The sequence below is a fragment of the Bos indicus genome, chromosome 17 (genome assembly GCF_029378745.1).
Source record: "Bos indicus isolate NIAB-ARS_2022 breed Sahiwal x Tharparkar chromosome 17, NIAB-ARS_B.indTharparkar_mat_pri_1.0, whole genome shotgun sequence".
Lineage (NCBI taxonomy): Eukaryota > Metazoa > Chordata > Mammalia > Artiodactyla > Bovidae > Bos > Bos indicus.
The window spans coordinates 10,056,265-10,073,048 of record NC_091776.1 but is presented as its reverse complement, the minus strand read 5'-3'; the positions used below and the strand labels follow the sequence as shown (position 1 = coordinate 10,073,048).

The following is a 16,784-nucleotide window of genomic DNA, read 5'->3' as shown; positions in this document are numbered from 1 at the left end:
CCTGCACAATCCTGGATATTCTTTCTGCTTTTCCAGCTGCTCACCATTCCTTTAGAAATCAGTCCAGCACCTAAGTTGGAATCTCCATTTTTCAGAATTGTCAGTTTCAGGTCCCTGGTCCCATTCGTGTGTACCATCTCTTGGTTGCACAGGTAAGGTTGTTGTTATTCGGTCACTAAGTCGTGTCAGACTCTTGGTGACCCCATGGACTGCAGCATGCCAAAAAAAGGCAGAGTTAAGATTAAATTTTTGAAAATATCTCTAGCCCTTTGATTCCTGGGTCGGAAAGATCCCCCGGAGAAGGGGTCGGCTACCCGCTCCAGTATTCTGGCCTGGAGAATTCCATGGACTGTATAGCCCATGGGGTTGCAAAGAGCTGGACACGACTGAGAGACTTGCACTTTCACTCTGGCCCTTTGAGCGGGCTTTCCTTTGAGGCCCTAAAGCGTTGGAAGCATCCTTATCCTCATGCAGAATATTTTGAAATCTGCTCGCATGAAAACTAAGTCTGGCATCTGAATAAGGGATAATACTGTTTCATAGAGTAAAAATGGGGCTTAACTCTTGAACTTTCGTTAGTGTTTGGAATCATGGCTACTCTGGTTAACTAATTCAAGACTTCAGAGAGATCTGTTATTTGGTCTAGCTTAGATAGATAAGGTTTCCAGTAATGTTTGCTTTTACCCTTTCCTTCTGCCATGAAGGTGGACGAAGAATAAAGTTCTGCCATAGTGAAGTGTGTGAGGAATAGAGTGATTGAACGGTGCACTGACTTGTGTTAATAACGTGGTGTTGGAGTTGCTCGAAGTCACTTGGTCTGGTGCAACCGTTCACATCAGGAAACTGAGGCTTAGAAGGCTGAGTTACTCTGCAAGGTCTGAGTTACTCTGCAAGTTGTGACAATCAAATGGCAAGTTATTAACAGTACTTGTCAAATAAGGGAGGTCATTATTTAACCTTTATGGCCTTGGGGCCCTTTATTAGTAAAATGATTACACACAAATTATTTAATCTCTCCAAACATCTGTTTTCTCAGGTATACCATTGAAATCAAACTAGCAACCTTATAGGGTTGTTGATATCTACCTATTTACATAATACCCTTCCTGTTCCAAAATTGTCCTTTGAAAATTTTCAGACCCATAGCAAGGTTGCAACAAAAATACAATAAAGGTTTGTAAGCTCCATACAGTGTAATTATTATAGCTATTGTTGTGGAACCCTTTGAGACTAAGTTCCCTTACATCATGACCCCTCATTTCTTCAATATTTGTCTTACAAAAACAAGGACAAGTTCAGGAAGTTTCGCATGGACACTGTATTGAATATGTTGTGATTCTAAGTGTGGCCATAGTCTAGCATGTCAATACAAATTGGGAATTTCTTAGAAATTAGAATTTGGGCCCCCACCCCAGCCTGCGAATTAGAATCTGTGTTTTCACCTCCAAGTGAGTGTACACGCATCAGTGTTTGAGAAGCACTAATGTATGGGTTATCCATATTCATGCTTCACCAGTTGTCAGATGATAATTTACAGGAAAATTGCCCTCAGTGCAGGATCCAGCCCAGTGTCGTGCAGTGTATTTAACAATTGTCATGTCTCTCTCATCTCCTTTCATTTGGAACTGGTTTCTCAGTCTTTATTTTTCATGATACTGGTACTTTTTTTTAAGATTGATTTATTTCTGACTGTGCTGGGTCTTCACTGCTGGTAGGCTTTCTCTAGTTGCAGTGAGTGAGGGCGCCTCTCTAGCTGTGGTGCCCAAGCTTCTCTTGTAGTGGAGCACAGACCCTAGGCGCACAAGCTTCAGGAGTTGTGACGCTCAAGCTTAGCTGCCACGTGGCATGTGGGATTGTCCTGGAGCAGGGATAGAACCTATGTCCCCGGAATTGGCAGGTGGATTTTTAACTACTGGACCATCAGGGAAGCCTGATACTGGTACTTTTCAAAGTATGTGGGCCAGTTATTTTTCAGAATGATCTGTTTTGACTTTTTCTTCACAGTTAGATTCTGGTTATATATTTTGGGGCAATAGACAAATGATGTTGATTCTTCAGAATCCTTCCGCTGGAAAGTCTTGAATGGCTGAGGACTGGAATCACCTGGAGGCTTCTGTAACTCACCTCTAATGCCTGGGCTGGGGTGAACTGAGAGTGGGCTCCTCTGGGTCTGTTGAGCAGAGGACGTGCACACAAGCCTCTTCCTGTATTTTGAGCTTCCTTGTAGAGTGTGGCAGCCTCAGGGCTCCGAGCGAGGATTTCAGCCAACAGGGCAGAGACCAAAGGGCCTTTTATGATTTAGCATCAGAGACCACAGAGCATCACTGAGCGTGTGCTGTTGACCAACTCAGTGGGGAGCCTGCCCAGGCTCAAGGGGAGGGGACATGGACACCGCTTCTTGTTGGGAAGAGTGTCAAGGGATTTGTAGCCATGTTTTAAGAGTGGGGTGCCAGATGTACACCTATGACTGATTCATGTTGATGTATGGCAGAAACCAGCCCAGTATTGTGAAGCAATTATCCTCCAATTTAAAATAAGTAAACAACAACAACAAAAAACCCATGCTATGGATGGTGACTGCCAGATTTCTCAATCATAAATGCACCGATCTCTTTGTAATTGATGATAATTGATCCATTAGGAGATACTCCAGAATAGTTAAGAATCCATTCCCTCCAGCAGGTTTTTACCCTTTTAAATTAATATTCACTGATGTTGAGATTTATGTTATATAAAAGTCTTAAACATAAGCTGCTCATCTCTCAGTAAATAAGCATATACATAATGATACAGAGTTGGAATCTTTTGTGATAAGGATAATCATGCATGACCCAATTTGACAGGTTCTAAACATATGGTGGCAAATAGATGGGGAAACAATGGAAACAGTGACAGACTTTATTTTCTTGGGCTCCAAAATCACTGCGGACAATGACTGCAGCCATGAAATTAAAAGACGCTTGCTCCTTGGAAGAAAAGCTATGACAAACCTAGACAGCATATTCAAAAGCAGAGACATTGCTTTGCTGACAAAGATCTGTATAGTCAAAGCTATGGTTTTTCCAGTAGTCATGTATGGATGTGAGAGTTGGACAATAAAAAGGGCTGAGCACCGAAGGATTGATGCTTTTGAACTGTGGTGTTGGTGAAGACTCTTGAGAGTCCCTTGGACAGCAAGGAGATCAGACCAGTCAATCCTAAAGGAAATCAACCCTGAATATTCATCAGAAGGATTGATGCTGAAACAGAAGCTCCAATACTTTGGCTACCTGATGCGAAGCTCCAGTACTTTGGCCACCTGATGCAACGAGCTGACTCATTGGAAAAGATGCTGATGATGCTTTTCCTGATGCTGGGAAAGATTGAAAGCAGGAGGAGAAGGGGATGACAGAGGATGAGACGGTTGGATGGCAACACTGACTCCATGGACATGAGTTTGAGCAAACTCTGGGAGTTGGTGGTGAAGGACAGGGAATCTTGGCATGCTGTAGTCTATGGGGTGTCAAAGAGTTGGACATGACTGAGAGACTGAACAAATAAACAAAAACATTTCATACTGATGTTAAGTGATAACTTGATAGTTAGAATATCGACAGCAAAACAGGAAGGGGGGTCTGCTGTCTTCAGTGTGTGGTTTGCTGGCTGTGTTATCCTGACCCTCTCCTTCCAGTTAAAGGAGTACACTTAATGCATCCTCGCACCCGTTGTCATTATTGGAAACCTGTATGTCAAAGCTGGTCCTTGGTGAAGTGAGCTCAGTGGAGGGAAATCTTCCTTTTTTCACTTCAAGCACAGCTACTAAAGATGGAGGATGCACAAGTTCCAAACTGAGCTGGAATCCAAGCATCTAAGCATTAACCTTCTGAGACGCTCCCTGTAAGGAACTAGGTAGAGTTGATGCTTTCATCACAGTTAAGACCTAAGAAGATGAATCGTGCATCCGCACTGAAGGAAAGGCTATTTTTGGTCTCCAGTACGTATGCCCTTCATGTAGCCTTGGGTTGGCAGAGATGAGGGTCTAAAACATTGGGCTGTTTGGAATGTTCTTAAAAATATGTATGCCTGATTTCTAAACCCTTAGTTAGAAACACGTTTCGCTTGGGAGGTTAAAATCTAGCTGGGCCCTAATGTGTTGAGAAATCGAATCTTGCCCAAAGCTTTGTTTCTAACTGATGCATACAGCAGAGGTCACCTCTAAAGTACAGCTAGGGACTGTGTTCTGGTAAACTCTAGGAGCCTGGGCTCCACATACAGTTGTCCTCATGGGTTGATTCTTTAAAGAGACAGGTGTTGCATGGGAAGAAAAGGCTCTGAAGAATAGTCATTAGCATTTTAACAGAAATGGTTTTGTGTGTGGGCTGATGGGTGGTTTCATCTTTAAAGAGATTTTTTTTTTTTGAGTGTTTATCAGGATTTCTGCAAGGATTATAATGTGTATTAGTTATCACTTCTGTAACAAATAAATTGTAATTTGAAAGAAACTTGCTATTAAAAACTGACAACCTAGTCCCATAAATTTTAGAAGCAGTGATAAAATATAAAGGCTGAAACCACACGTCACCTCTCCCCTTATGCAACTTCTCATAAAATCCCACCATTGATCTCATACAGAACATGGTTTTGCTTTAGGCATTTTAGGCATTTTATTCTGATAGCTAAAATGGAAAAAAAAAAAAAAGTGTGTTGCATTATCTCTTAAATATGTGGGCCACGCCTGGGGGTGTGCATATTTTGAAAAAGATTTCAGATGATTCTGTTAAATGTAATCATATGCAGGTCTTCATGAGATGTTTTCTTCACTGATGAAAATCCATGCATTTCCTTTTGTAGAATTAGTAGGTCCAGGGCTTATTTTTCTTTTCAGAGAAATGGTCATTCGTGCCTACCCAAATGAGTAGGAGTCCTGGCTTACATGGCCAAAGAAAAAATGTCATTTACCTTGATGAGTCAGTTCTAAATTCTATATTCAGTTTAAAGTTTCACAGGTAACATTGAGGACAAGTCCTGCTTTTGTCATAGCCAGAGCTAGCCCTGGCTGGCAGAGATCTCTTTTTGCAGACCTAGGCTTCCTGTGTCCTGATCTTCTGTGCCATGGTTAGGACCATGTGATTTCTAAGGCAGGCTTGAGTCCTGGAGAGAGGCTAGAGTAACAGAGAAGTAAAAGAACCTCGGGAGAAGTTGTACACCTAAGCTGAAGGAGGAGGAAGAGAAAAACAAAGGAATATCATGTGTGGAATACGCTGCATTGTTGACATGGTGTATGTTTCCTCAGTGTTATTCTAGGCTTCTGTAGGAAAAGTATAAGCTTTCTGTTTGCATGTGAGCCAAGGACATATTGATCAGAAAAAAATTCTAGCTAACCACTGGCTTTTTATTCAGTTAAGAATATTTGTAGACATTTGGGTTATGAAAGTCAGGTTACAGCTGTGTTTGGGAAACTGTTTTCTTCTGACTTCAGAAAGTGTGTGCTTGCGTTTCCCAAATGTTTGCAGGTGCAGATTGATTAAAAAAAATGCACTTGGAGTGTTTTTAAAGGTTTGTAAACCAGAAAACAACATTTTAGAACTGGGAATATGTGTTTGCACCACGAATGTAAGAACGATGCAGTTTTGGCTTCATCAGGAGAGGTTCACCTCATGAACTGATCAGGGAGAAAGTTATTTGGTGAGCACATGTGAATTTCTTAGATGCCAGTTGGTTCCAGTATGTTATCAGTGTTTCTTCTTCTTCCCTCTTTTGGTCTTTGTGGAACACTAGGAAGACCAGAGCACTGATGTCCCATCTGCAGTTTTTGTCACTGAAAAAATGCCCATGGTTTGGGATGGGTTGTTTTGGGGTACGTTCCGTTTTATAAAGCTTGTTGATAAAGGTTGTCATTTACTGAAATCTTGAAGGCAAGAGCCAGAGTCAGTTATGTAGTCTCCTATTTGGAGCACAGAGAGCTGCAGAAATCAAAGTATACATTGCCCTAGGACTTGGGAAGAGGTCGGAAAAATGCTACTGGATTGCCAGGGAAGTCCCCACAGTTGGAATCTTAGAAAGAAAAACAGCTCTACCAATTTGATAGATCCCTCCCCACCCTGTAGTGGGGCTTTCCAGGTGGCACTAGTGGTAAAAAACCCACCTTAATCCCTGGGTTGGGAAGATTCCCTGGAGGAGGGCATGGCAACCCACTCCAGTATTCTTGTCTGGAGAATCCCATGGACACAGGAGCCTGGTGGGTTTCAGTCCATGGGGTCACAAAGAGTGAGACATGACTGAAGTAACTTAACGTGCATGCAAGGACCCCACCCTCCACCCCCACCCAATACACTTTTTGCCTTTCTTTTCTTTGAGGGGAGATTTAAACCAAAATGGTTGCTCTTCAAACATTCACAGTGAGTCAGAGCCACTGTCAGAGCCGGGGTCTGGGGGATGGATGCCCCGGGGCTTATTGTGTCTCCTGTTCCTTCTTCCTGCTTGTTCTTCCTGGACACCCCCCTCCCTCTCCTCTGTGATATCAAGCCTCGTGCTGGTGGGTGTCCGCAGAACTGGGAGCAAGCCCCTGCACTGTGCTCCCATGTCAGCCTCCTGGGTCTGTGTGTTGAGGCTTGTGTCCAATAATGCATGTGAAAGCATTTTCAAGAGTTTCAGCTACTGAGCAAAAATCTCCCCTATGAGGAAGGGCACGCATAAAGGATAGTCTTTTGGAAAGAAAGAGTCAGTGCCAGAGTGATGAGAGAGAGCAGTGAACACTGAGACCTTCATCTGGGAACGAATCTGCTGTTCGCTGGTGGTGTGAATAGAATATGAGGGAATCTTTAGCCACAGGGCCTCTCTGTCTGTTCCACTGAGATGCAGGGGTGAGGGAAGCGATAACTAGGAGCCTTTGCAGCTCGCGATTCTGAGTTTATTCTCCAACCAGAATAAAGCATGAAGCCTTAGACTGTTTCCAGGGTCTAGTCTTACTGTCAGTTGCTATGGTCAGTGTTAGTTAAATTTTCTGTAAACGCACGTTTAGTCTTGGGGTAATGTTGATTCCAGAACAGACAGTAGGATGTTTTCACAGCTCTTGGTGTGCTATTCACCCCCCAGCTTAACTCTACACATATGTTGTAGATGGATGATCGGTCAGGGTTAGAGTCACACCGCCCCCAGGTAACAAGTGTTTGTCTAGAGACACTGGAGACTCTGAACTGAAAGAAATATTCGGCCATTTTGTAGTTATGTGTTTTATTTAAAATTTTTTATTTTTTACGTGATTGTTTTTGCTGGGAAAGATTGAGAGCAAGAGGAGAAGGGGTTGACAGAGAAAGAGATGATTGGATGAGATCAATGGACATGAGTTTGAGCAAACTCAGAGAAATAGTAGAGGGTAGGGAAGCATGCTGCAGTTCACGGGGTCGCAAAGAGTCATACACAACTCATCAGCCAAACAATACAGTTTTCAAAGATCAACCTCCCTTCACAGTTATTCCAAAATACTGACTGTATTCCCCATGTTGTACAGCATTTCTTTGTAACTTATTTTACACCTAATATTTTGTACCTCTTAATCTTTTAGCCCTGTGTTGTCCCTCGCCCCATTCCCTCTCCCCTCTGGTAACCACTAGTTTCTTCCCTGTATCTGTGAGTCTGCTTCCTTATTGTCCCTAGTCTGTTGTATGTTTTATTTTTTTAACTTTTCACTGGAGTATAGTTGATTTGCAATGTTGTGTTAGTTTCAGGTATATACCAATGTAGTTTTGTATTAAAAAAAAAAGAGATTGGATATTTTATTTGTCCCTCTTTTCTATATTAAAGGTTTACTAAGGAGAATATGCACGGATTTCCAATGTCTTCTTATTGAACCTGTTTACGGATAGATGTAGTTATTTATATGAGATATGACATCACCAGAAAGGACATAAGATGAATGGGGCCTGGTATAACTGGGTGGTGTTGGATGTGGACGGGCACGGCGATGAAGACGGGCGTGCTGGAGTCAGGAAATCTGGGCTCAGCTCTTTGTGAGTTAAGCACCGGGCACAATGTCAGTCATACTGCAAGTACCCAGGAATTGCAACTGTTACTATTCAAGGTGCCAGGAATATACAAACATATTAGTAATCTCCCTATCACAAGAAAGACCACTGAACTCTTCTAGAGAAAGAGCTTTTTAAAAAAGAATGACCTCATTCCCCTTAACTTCCTTTACCCATGATGATCTTGTTTAGTCGCCAAGTCATGTCCAACTCTGTGTGACCCCGTGGACTGTAGCCCCCCAGGCTCTTCTGTCCATGAGATTTCAGCTGAACCAAATGCTCTAGGCTTGAGTTGGATACTGAAGTGACATTTGCAGAAGCCCATTCTTGTTTCCTATTCTCTGCAAAGTATTTCCGGCAGAGGTCGCCTGGTCGTTTCCACTCAGGCCCCTGCTAGCAGAGCCTGAACGACCCAGGGAGGTATTTATGTGTATGGCTGCATCCCATGGGCATAAGCATCCGGTTTGTTATGTCTGAGGAATCTGCGACTCTGAGCAGTAGTGCCAGACGTCTGCCTGTGCCAGCACTCTTCAGAGACCGAGTAAGCACTTCTTCACTGCCATGCCTACGTGTGGATTTTTGTTTTTTGTCATTGGATTGTGTGGTTTGAGTTTTTCTTATGTCGTAAACACATAGGTACTGTGGAGAAATTTTCTACCCTGGAAAAAACAGATTCTGAGTAGGCTTGATTTGAGTTCATCTTTTGCCCCAGAGCCAAGATGTCCTGATGTGGGGAAGTTGGGAGAGTCGCATGATTTTGGAATGAGACTTGGGAGGTAGAGGAATTTGCATCCACGCAGTGGTTCTGGACTTGGAAAATCAGTGTTATATTTAAAGTAGACAAACGTCTTGACTATATAGAACAAGATAAGCTAAATTTTAACTGTTAGAATCAGATTCCCAGGAAAGAAGACAGCACTTTAAATAATTTACTCTTTCCTCCTCTTTTGAATTTAAAAAGAATATCTTTTAAAACTAAAAAAAAAAAAAGAGTATCTTTTAAAATAATTTCCGAAGTTTCAGAGAGAACCATGAGAGCATAGATTGGCAGCCTAAAAAAAAAGAGAGATCTGTGGTCGGTGCATTGGCGAACAAGGTTAGATACGTATGAAAGGCAATACATTCTTGAAATGTCTAGGAGACCGAAACACAATGATGGTAACTCTGTATAGATAACCTCCAGGTGAACTTTCCTGAATAGATACAGGGCAGCATAATTGGTGGTTTTTTCCTTAAGAATTAAGTTTGTTTGTTTTTTTAAATGGGCAACAGGAGCTTTGAAATCAGAGTTGAGAGTTAGGATACCAACTCTGCGGTCTGGGTCGACTATTTAATCTTTCAGCTTTTATCATTTTAAAAAACCATGAGGAGTAATACTCCCCTCAAAAGTCCTTGAGAATGTTCAACTGTTTCAGAGAGAGTCTACCACATAGTAGGTGTTTATTAAATGTGAAATGTATTACATGATAGAGGAAGTAATTTAAATTCTAAATTTCAGTGGGAAAATACAGAAGTAAATATATGAAACCATTGTGTGATTCCAGGTGACTTGGCAGTTTTGAGGAGGTACTGTTCATTGCTTCCTTGTAGTCCATTGTTTGATGAGCTTTTCTACAAACACTTTCAACTAAACAGTGAATTTAAGGGATATTCAATACCTCAAAGAATTAACAACCTCTTAAAATGGCAGTTGAGTACGGCAATAAGGATCTGCTTTCATTTTTATTATCATTATTTACTGGATGTGATCCCATTATAATACAGTAGTTACTATTTATTTCTGTTACTTAATGGTGCCAAGTACTGTACCAAATGCTTTACAAATATCTCATTAAATCCCTGTAATAACTTGAGATGTACACATTATGGCTCTTACTATGTAAATGAAAAGATGAGAAAACACTCTTAATAATATGTCTAAACCCCCATAACTGGGAAGACTTAAAAACCAGGGTAGTACCTTTTCAAGTTATCATCTGTGCTTTGGAACCACCTAATCTGATGATGGGCTTCCCAGGTGGCTCAATGGTAATGAGTCTGCCTGCCAAGCAAGAGACACAGGTTTGATCCCTGACTCCGGAAGATCCCTTGGAGAAGAAAATGACTTGGTACACTATAGTCCATGGGGTTGCAAAGAGTTGCACACAACTTAGTAACTAAACCACCACCAGTTCAGTTCAGTTGCTCAGTCTTGTCTGACTCTTTGCAACCCCATGGACTGCAGAATGCCAGGCTTCCCTGTCTATCACCACCTCCCAGAGCTTGCTCAAACTCATGTCCATCGAGTCAGTGATGCCATCCAACCATCTCATCCTCTGTCGTCCCCTTCTTCTCCTGCCTTCAATCTTTCCCAGTGTCAGAGTCTTTTCCAAGGAGTCAGTTCTTTGCGTCAGGTGGCCAAAGTAATGGAGTTTCAGCTTCAGCATCAGTCCTTCCAATGAATATTCAGGACTGATTTCCTTTAGGACTGCCTGGTTTGATCTCCTTGCAGTCCAAGGGACTTTCAAGAGTCTTCTTCAACACCACAGTTCAAAAGCATCAATTCTTCTGCACTCAGCTTTCTTTATAGTCCAACTCTCACATCCATACATGACTACTGAAAAAACCATTGCTTTGGCTAGACGAATGTTTGTTGGCAAAGTGATGTGTCTGCTTTTTAATATGCTGTCTAGGTTTGTCATAGCTTTTCCTCCAAGGAGCAAGCATCTTTTAATTTCATGGCTGCAGTCACCATCTGCAGTGATTTTGGAGCCCAAAAAAAGAAAGTCTGTCACTGTTTCCATTGTTTCCCCATCTATTTGCCATGAAGTGATGGATGGGCCTGGATGCCATGATCTTAGTTTTTGAATGTTAAGTTTGAAGCCAGCTTTTTCACTCTCCTCTTTCACTTTCATGAAGAGGCTCTGCAGTTCCTCTTCATATCTGAAGTTATTGATATTTCTCCTGTCATTCTTGATTCCAGCTTGTGCTTCACCCAGTCTGGCATTTCGCATGATGTACTCTGCATTAAGTTAAATAAGCAGGGTGACAGTATACTGCCTTGACATACTTCTTTACCAATTTTGAACCAGTCCGTTGTTCCACGTCCGGTTCTAACTGTTGCTTCTTGGCCTGCATACGGATTTCTCAGGAGGCAGATCAGGTGGTCTGGTATTCCCATCTCTTTAAGAATTTTCCACAGTTTGTTGTGATCCACACAGTCAAAGGCTTTGGCATAGTCAATAGAGCAGAAATAGATGTTTTTCTGGAACTCTCTTGCTTTTTCTATGATCCAGTGATATTGGCAATTTGATCTCTGGTTCCTCTGCCTTTTCTAAATCCAACTTGAACGTCTGGAAGTTCACAGTTCAGGTACTGTTTGTTGAAGCCTTGCTTGGAGAATTTTGAGCAAACCACCATCTGCTAATAGGTTAGCTCTTTGAAAGCTAATTCACATATGGTTTATTGAGAGAATGGTGGGTCATTAGAATCTTTGAATCATTTCACGCCTAGTTAGGACTTGGGAAGATCCAAGGAATTGATTGCATATGTTCAGGGCCAGTTTTTCTGAAACAACTTTTCTGGTGTTTCAATATAGATTTAGTCCATCCAAGAAAAGTGGAATGACCGTGGAATGACTATCATTGTTTCTCAGCCTTGACTACACAAAAGAATCACCTGGGTAGCTTTAAAATGCAAATCACAGAAAAACAGAACCACTCCCACCCCATCCAAAAGCCCAAAACCCATTCTTAGATATACTTCCTCCTTCAGTTTTATAATTGACATATAATGTTGTTTCAGTTGACCATGTACAACTAATTTGATACGAGTATATATTGTGAAAATTACCCCCGTAAGTTTAGTTACCATCCACCATCACATCACATAGTCACACAATTTTTTTTTCCTGTGATGGGAACTTTTAAGACTACTCTCTTAGCAACTTGCAAGCATATGATATAGTACTGGTAACTATGGTCACTGTGTGGACTTTACACCACCAGAACCTATTTATTTTATAACTCAAAGAAGTTGGTACATCTTGACTACCTTCACCTATTCCCGGAGCTGCCTCTGGCAGCCACCAATCTGTTCTTCGTTTCTATGAATTTGGTTTTTTCTGAGCTTTCTTTCTTTCTAAGAGTCCGATGTAAGTGAGATCGTGTGTGTCTGTCTGACTTATTTCACTGGGCACCGTGCCCTCATCCACATTGTTGCTTATAGCAGGGCTTTCTTCTTCTTTATGGCTGAGTAATATTCTCCTTGGAAGGACTGATGCTGAAGCTCCAATACTTTGGCTACCTGATGCAAAACACTGACTCATTAGAAAAGACCCCGATGCTGGGAAAGATTGAAGGTGGGGGGAGAAGGGGACGACAGAGGATGAGATGGTTGGATGGTATTGCCGACTCTATAGACATGAGTTTGAGCAAGCTCTGAGAGTTGGTGATGGACAGGGAAGCCTGGCGTGCTGCAGTGAATGAGGTCGCAAAGAGTCGGAAAGGACTGAGCCAGTGAACTAACTGAATATTCTCCTGGATGCTCTGATGTAAACTCAACTGTTTCATATCTTCTGGATGCCCAGCCCTGGGATGTCTTGGATCAGCCCCCCCAGGAATCTAGGAGTCACACCCCTGGGTCCCGATTTGCTTGGTCGTCTGGCTCTGCAGACTGGGACTGCTCTCACACCGTACTCCCCACACCCTTACCCTGTGTGGTGGGGGAGGTAGGGGATGCGAAACGGGTCAGCATCCTCATCATTCCAATCAGTGCGATCTTCCAGGAAGGTCTGCTTAGACGGTTATCAGCTCTCCAGCACTGTTTCTTCGAATATACCCTTTCCACTGTTTATACTTCGGGGATACTGGCTCTGTGTTGTTTGATTTCCTGTTCCAGTAACATCCCAGAGGCAGGTGCCATGTTTGTAAAGATTGAACATAAGACCGCAGGCTCTTCCCAACGTTGGTCACACACAGGTGCTAGTTTCTTTTCATGGGATCAAGTTTCCCCATCTTTTCTTCCCTCTTTCACCACTGTCGTCCTCTTCACCACCTAAATTCTTTCCTGTTCCCGTCACTCTGCAGCCTTCCTCAATTGCAGTGATGACACATGGCAGTAAAGCCAGCTGTGCACAATAGTGTACACAGAAGGGGATTTTTTAAGGCAGATAAGTAGTTGCTATTTGCCAGAGCACCCTATTGGAGCACAAAGTCTGTGGAAATACGGTATTAGCAGGTTACCAGTTGGAGCACAAAATTAAATTTTCACAAGCAAATATTTGTCCATTGTAATTTAAACCATTTTTTATTCCATTTACACATGAGGGGGCAGTATGGTACTATAAAGCAAAGGCTCTGTTGAAATTGTTTATTTCTGTTGGTATATGATAGCTTTTAGATGAGAAATTGTAGATTGTGAATATAACTCTGACATGTTGGATAGCTATTCAATGTGATACATATATGTGGTACTCTCACTTGTATATACAGGTCATACACCTATTTTTATTCACATGCATAAATAATAATCTCTGTGCAACAAGGGGGCTTTCACTGAGTGCCTTTTATTGTGAGTTTTATATTTATGGTTTATTTAATGCTAGCTGACTTTCTCCAAGTATCTACATTTAGAACGTCAGTGCTCTGGAGATACAGTGTCTGTTAGGGTGATGTCTAAATGTTTTATATTAAGACTTCGTTGAAGGCTGAAATGACTCCAGTGTTGGGGATGGGAAGCTTCTGAACTCAGGTCTTGGCAGCAATGGAAATGTTATTATAAATCACCTCTGTGATATGCTTCCCTTTATGGCACAGTTTGGCGCTTCCCAGGTGGCACTGATGGTAAAGAACCCTCTTGCCAGTGCAGGAGACTAAGACACATGGGCTTGATCCCTGGGGCGGGGTGGGAAGATCCCCTGGAGGAGGGCAGGGCAACCCACTCCCGTAGTCTGGAGAATCCCATGGACAGAGGAGCCTGGTGGGCTACATACAGTCCATAGGGTCACAGAGTCAGACAAACGACTTAGGATGCACGTATGGTGCAGCTTGCGATTCTCAAAGAAAAAAATTTGCTAAGAAAAGAATCAGCACATTTTAATTAATGTTGTTGTTGCCGACAGATGAATGACACTGTAGATAATGAAGGTGCTGATATTCTAGGTTTCAAAAATAGAGGGGAAATATTTAAGGGAGGTTGGAGGGTATTAAACAAATTGATTAAACATACAGAGCATTTTATGAAAAATGTATGTGGACTCCGAAAGGTAATTTCATAAGCACAGGGTATTTTTAAATGTGTAAAAAATATTTGCAGTCCCATGTTTCTGTTTATGTAGTTTGAAAAAAAAATTAAAACTAGCATTTTGGCATAAATATAACCCTGTGTGAAATTGAATGGGATATTTGTTTTTAGTGTTTTATTCTGGTTACTTCCTTTGCGGATGAAGAGCTGTGGTATTGTCTACATCTGGTGGAGATAATTAGACTTGTTTAGTTTGGGCATGACTCTATTTTGAAATATAATGATTTGATGTTGCTTTTACTTACTGTTAATGAGAAATTTTATTTTGAAATCTCTGTTAAAAAATAAATACAAGATTTATGACTTATGCCCAAAATTTAAAGGCATGGATTTTTGGCTCCAGCAGCCCATTTTGGATGGACTCCAAATCAAATGTTGTTTGGGATTGGTATACTGTTGCAAAACCCAAGTTTCTGTTCATGGAAAACAATTAATGTCCTTTGTGTTCCGATGGCAGATTTTTAGGACCCCGCCTGATGCCACATTGCCTGAGCCAGGCCCCCTGTCAGCACCCCCAAATGCTCCGCCGAGACAATCGAAGAGGCAGGGCCAGAGGACTAAGAGACCCGTGGCCGTATATAATTTCTGTCTTGAACTGGAAGATGGTAAGATGTTCGTTACATTTTTCTTCTATCCTTTGTCCCCAGGGCAGGCCATCATTTCCCATCCTTTGTGTTTTTAGCTTCCTTCTACCCTTAAGATTATAATTTTTTTAGATTAACAGGGAGGGTAAAGCTTGTGTGTCAGGGAGAGCGTGCAAAGTTTCAGTTTGTGTTTGTCTTTGTTATGCACGGTTCTTTTTCTACTTTGAAAAAGACAGCTTACATTTCTATTTTGGGAGGCTTGTGTGACCTCCTGTGAGGTTACATAACCCTGAGACAAATGGAAGAGGAGCTAAAGTGAAAGCAGCTCTTTTGCGAGAGGAGCAGATCCTGTCTGCTGTTCAGGGCATTGAGATCAAAGGCGCAGGGCACGCTTGCACTGGGTCTGTGCTTCTGCACCATCCTTGCCCCAGGTTTCTGACTTTTCCTGAGGCAGGTGTCTTATCCTGTGGCAGAGGTGGCAAAGTGACCACGGGTGGGGCTCGACTGAGCGGACCAGGCTACACTGGGACTCTGATCAGTGGAAGCCCTCACTTTCCATCCAAACCACCCTGTTCCAGCTCACTGTTGCTCAGCGGTTGCCACCTGTCTCAGTATTGCCACCTGTCTCAAATTGGAATTTTAAACAGTGATCCTTACAAAACAAGGCTGTGAGCTCACTGGACACACCCAGTTGCTGATTTGTAACCATGTGGTCATTGGTGTGGAGGATAAGATTGAAACTACCAAGGTTTCATTGGTTTGGAGGTATGAAGTGATTGTCAAAGGGAGGGCAGAAATGAAGATAGAAACAAATCCAGTACCTCCATTATAAGCAGCTGTATAGCTGATATCCAAAGATCCAAGCCAGCAAGTGACATGTGTCTTTAACTCCCAGGGGGTCTGTGCAGGAGGACTAAGGCTTTCCAATATTCTTTTAAAGTATTTAAGACATCCGTGCATGTGATACAAGTGTTAGCTTTACAATCACATCCACATTTTGCAGAGTAAGAGCATGATTTGTTGTGTTATTCCCTTAGTCGTGTCCAACTCTTTGTGACCCTATGGACTGTAGCCTGCCAGTCTCCTCTGTCCATGGAATTCTCCAGGCAAGAATACTGGAGTGGGTAGCCATTCCCTTCTCCAGGAAATCTTCCTGATCCTGGGATTGAACCCAGGTCTCCCACATTGCAGGCGGATTATTTACCATCTGAGTCACCAGGGAAGCCCTCTGATTTAAAGCAACCTCTAGTTTCAGAGCTGCCTTTTAGTCCTTAGTTTGAGCTTCTGAGTCCAGCTAACTTTTTATCCTCTCCTCTTTTTTTTTTTTTCCCCTCACATTCACTGTGTCTACAGAGTTGCTAATAAGGAGTAAAGCTGACTGGTTTGAATTGCACCTTGACTTCTATCTCACTTGTCCTCTGGTGGAAGTGTTAAAAGATCAGTGAATGAGGCAAATGTTGGAAAGTAGGTGCGGGAAAGAAATCAAGGTGACACGAAACAGTACCTGCACAGGCTCATCGACTTTGAGCAAAATCGAATTGACTCTCATTTCATAAAAGGAATGACCAAGGAGGGACCTTTGGTTTTAGAGTTGCATCTACTTGGGGGGCAGGTATTTTTAGCAATTGAATCAGAGTATCCAGTCATGTGAATATAGTTTACCAATCTCTTGGTCACTGGGTTGCTGAGTGATTATTATTAATGGATGAGAAACTGCTGAAGTGGTATTTAGCATATTTTTTATGGATATATTCAAAATGGTGTACAATCATAGCTTTTCTGATTTTTAGGCTACATAATAATTATTTAAAAATTTTAATTATAAGGAAAAAGATTGACAGATATTTAATTCCTTTAGTCTGTCTTTATATTCACTACTTATATGATGTTTTAATCTACATTTTGTCTTTTTATA

General features: G+C 42.0%; 1 protein-coding gene across 9 annotated transcripts in view; it reads left to right on the top strand.

The window, feature by feature from the left end:
* ARHGAP10 (Rho GTPase activating protein 10) overlaps positions 1-16,784 on the top strand; it is a 375,184-nt gene that overhangs the window by 298,805 nt on the left and 59,595 nt on the right. For 5 of the 9 annotated variants that reach the window (XM_070770135.1, XM_070770133.1, XM_070770132.1 and 2 more), the window contains one exon: positions 14,743-14,890. The exons of the other annotated variants lie outside the window; for them this stretch is intronic. In XM_070770135.1, the coding sequence (XP_070626236.1) occupies positions 14,743-14,890 (148 nt within the window). The remainder of the gene's footprint in view (positions 1-14,742; positions 14,891-16,784) is intronic. 9 annotated transcript variants of the gene reach the window in all.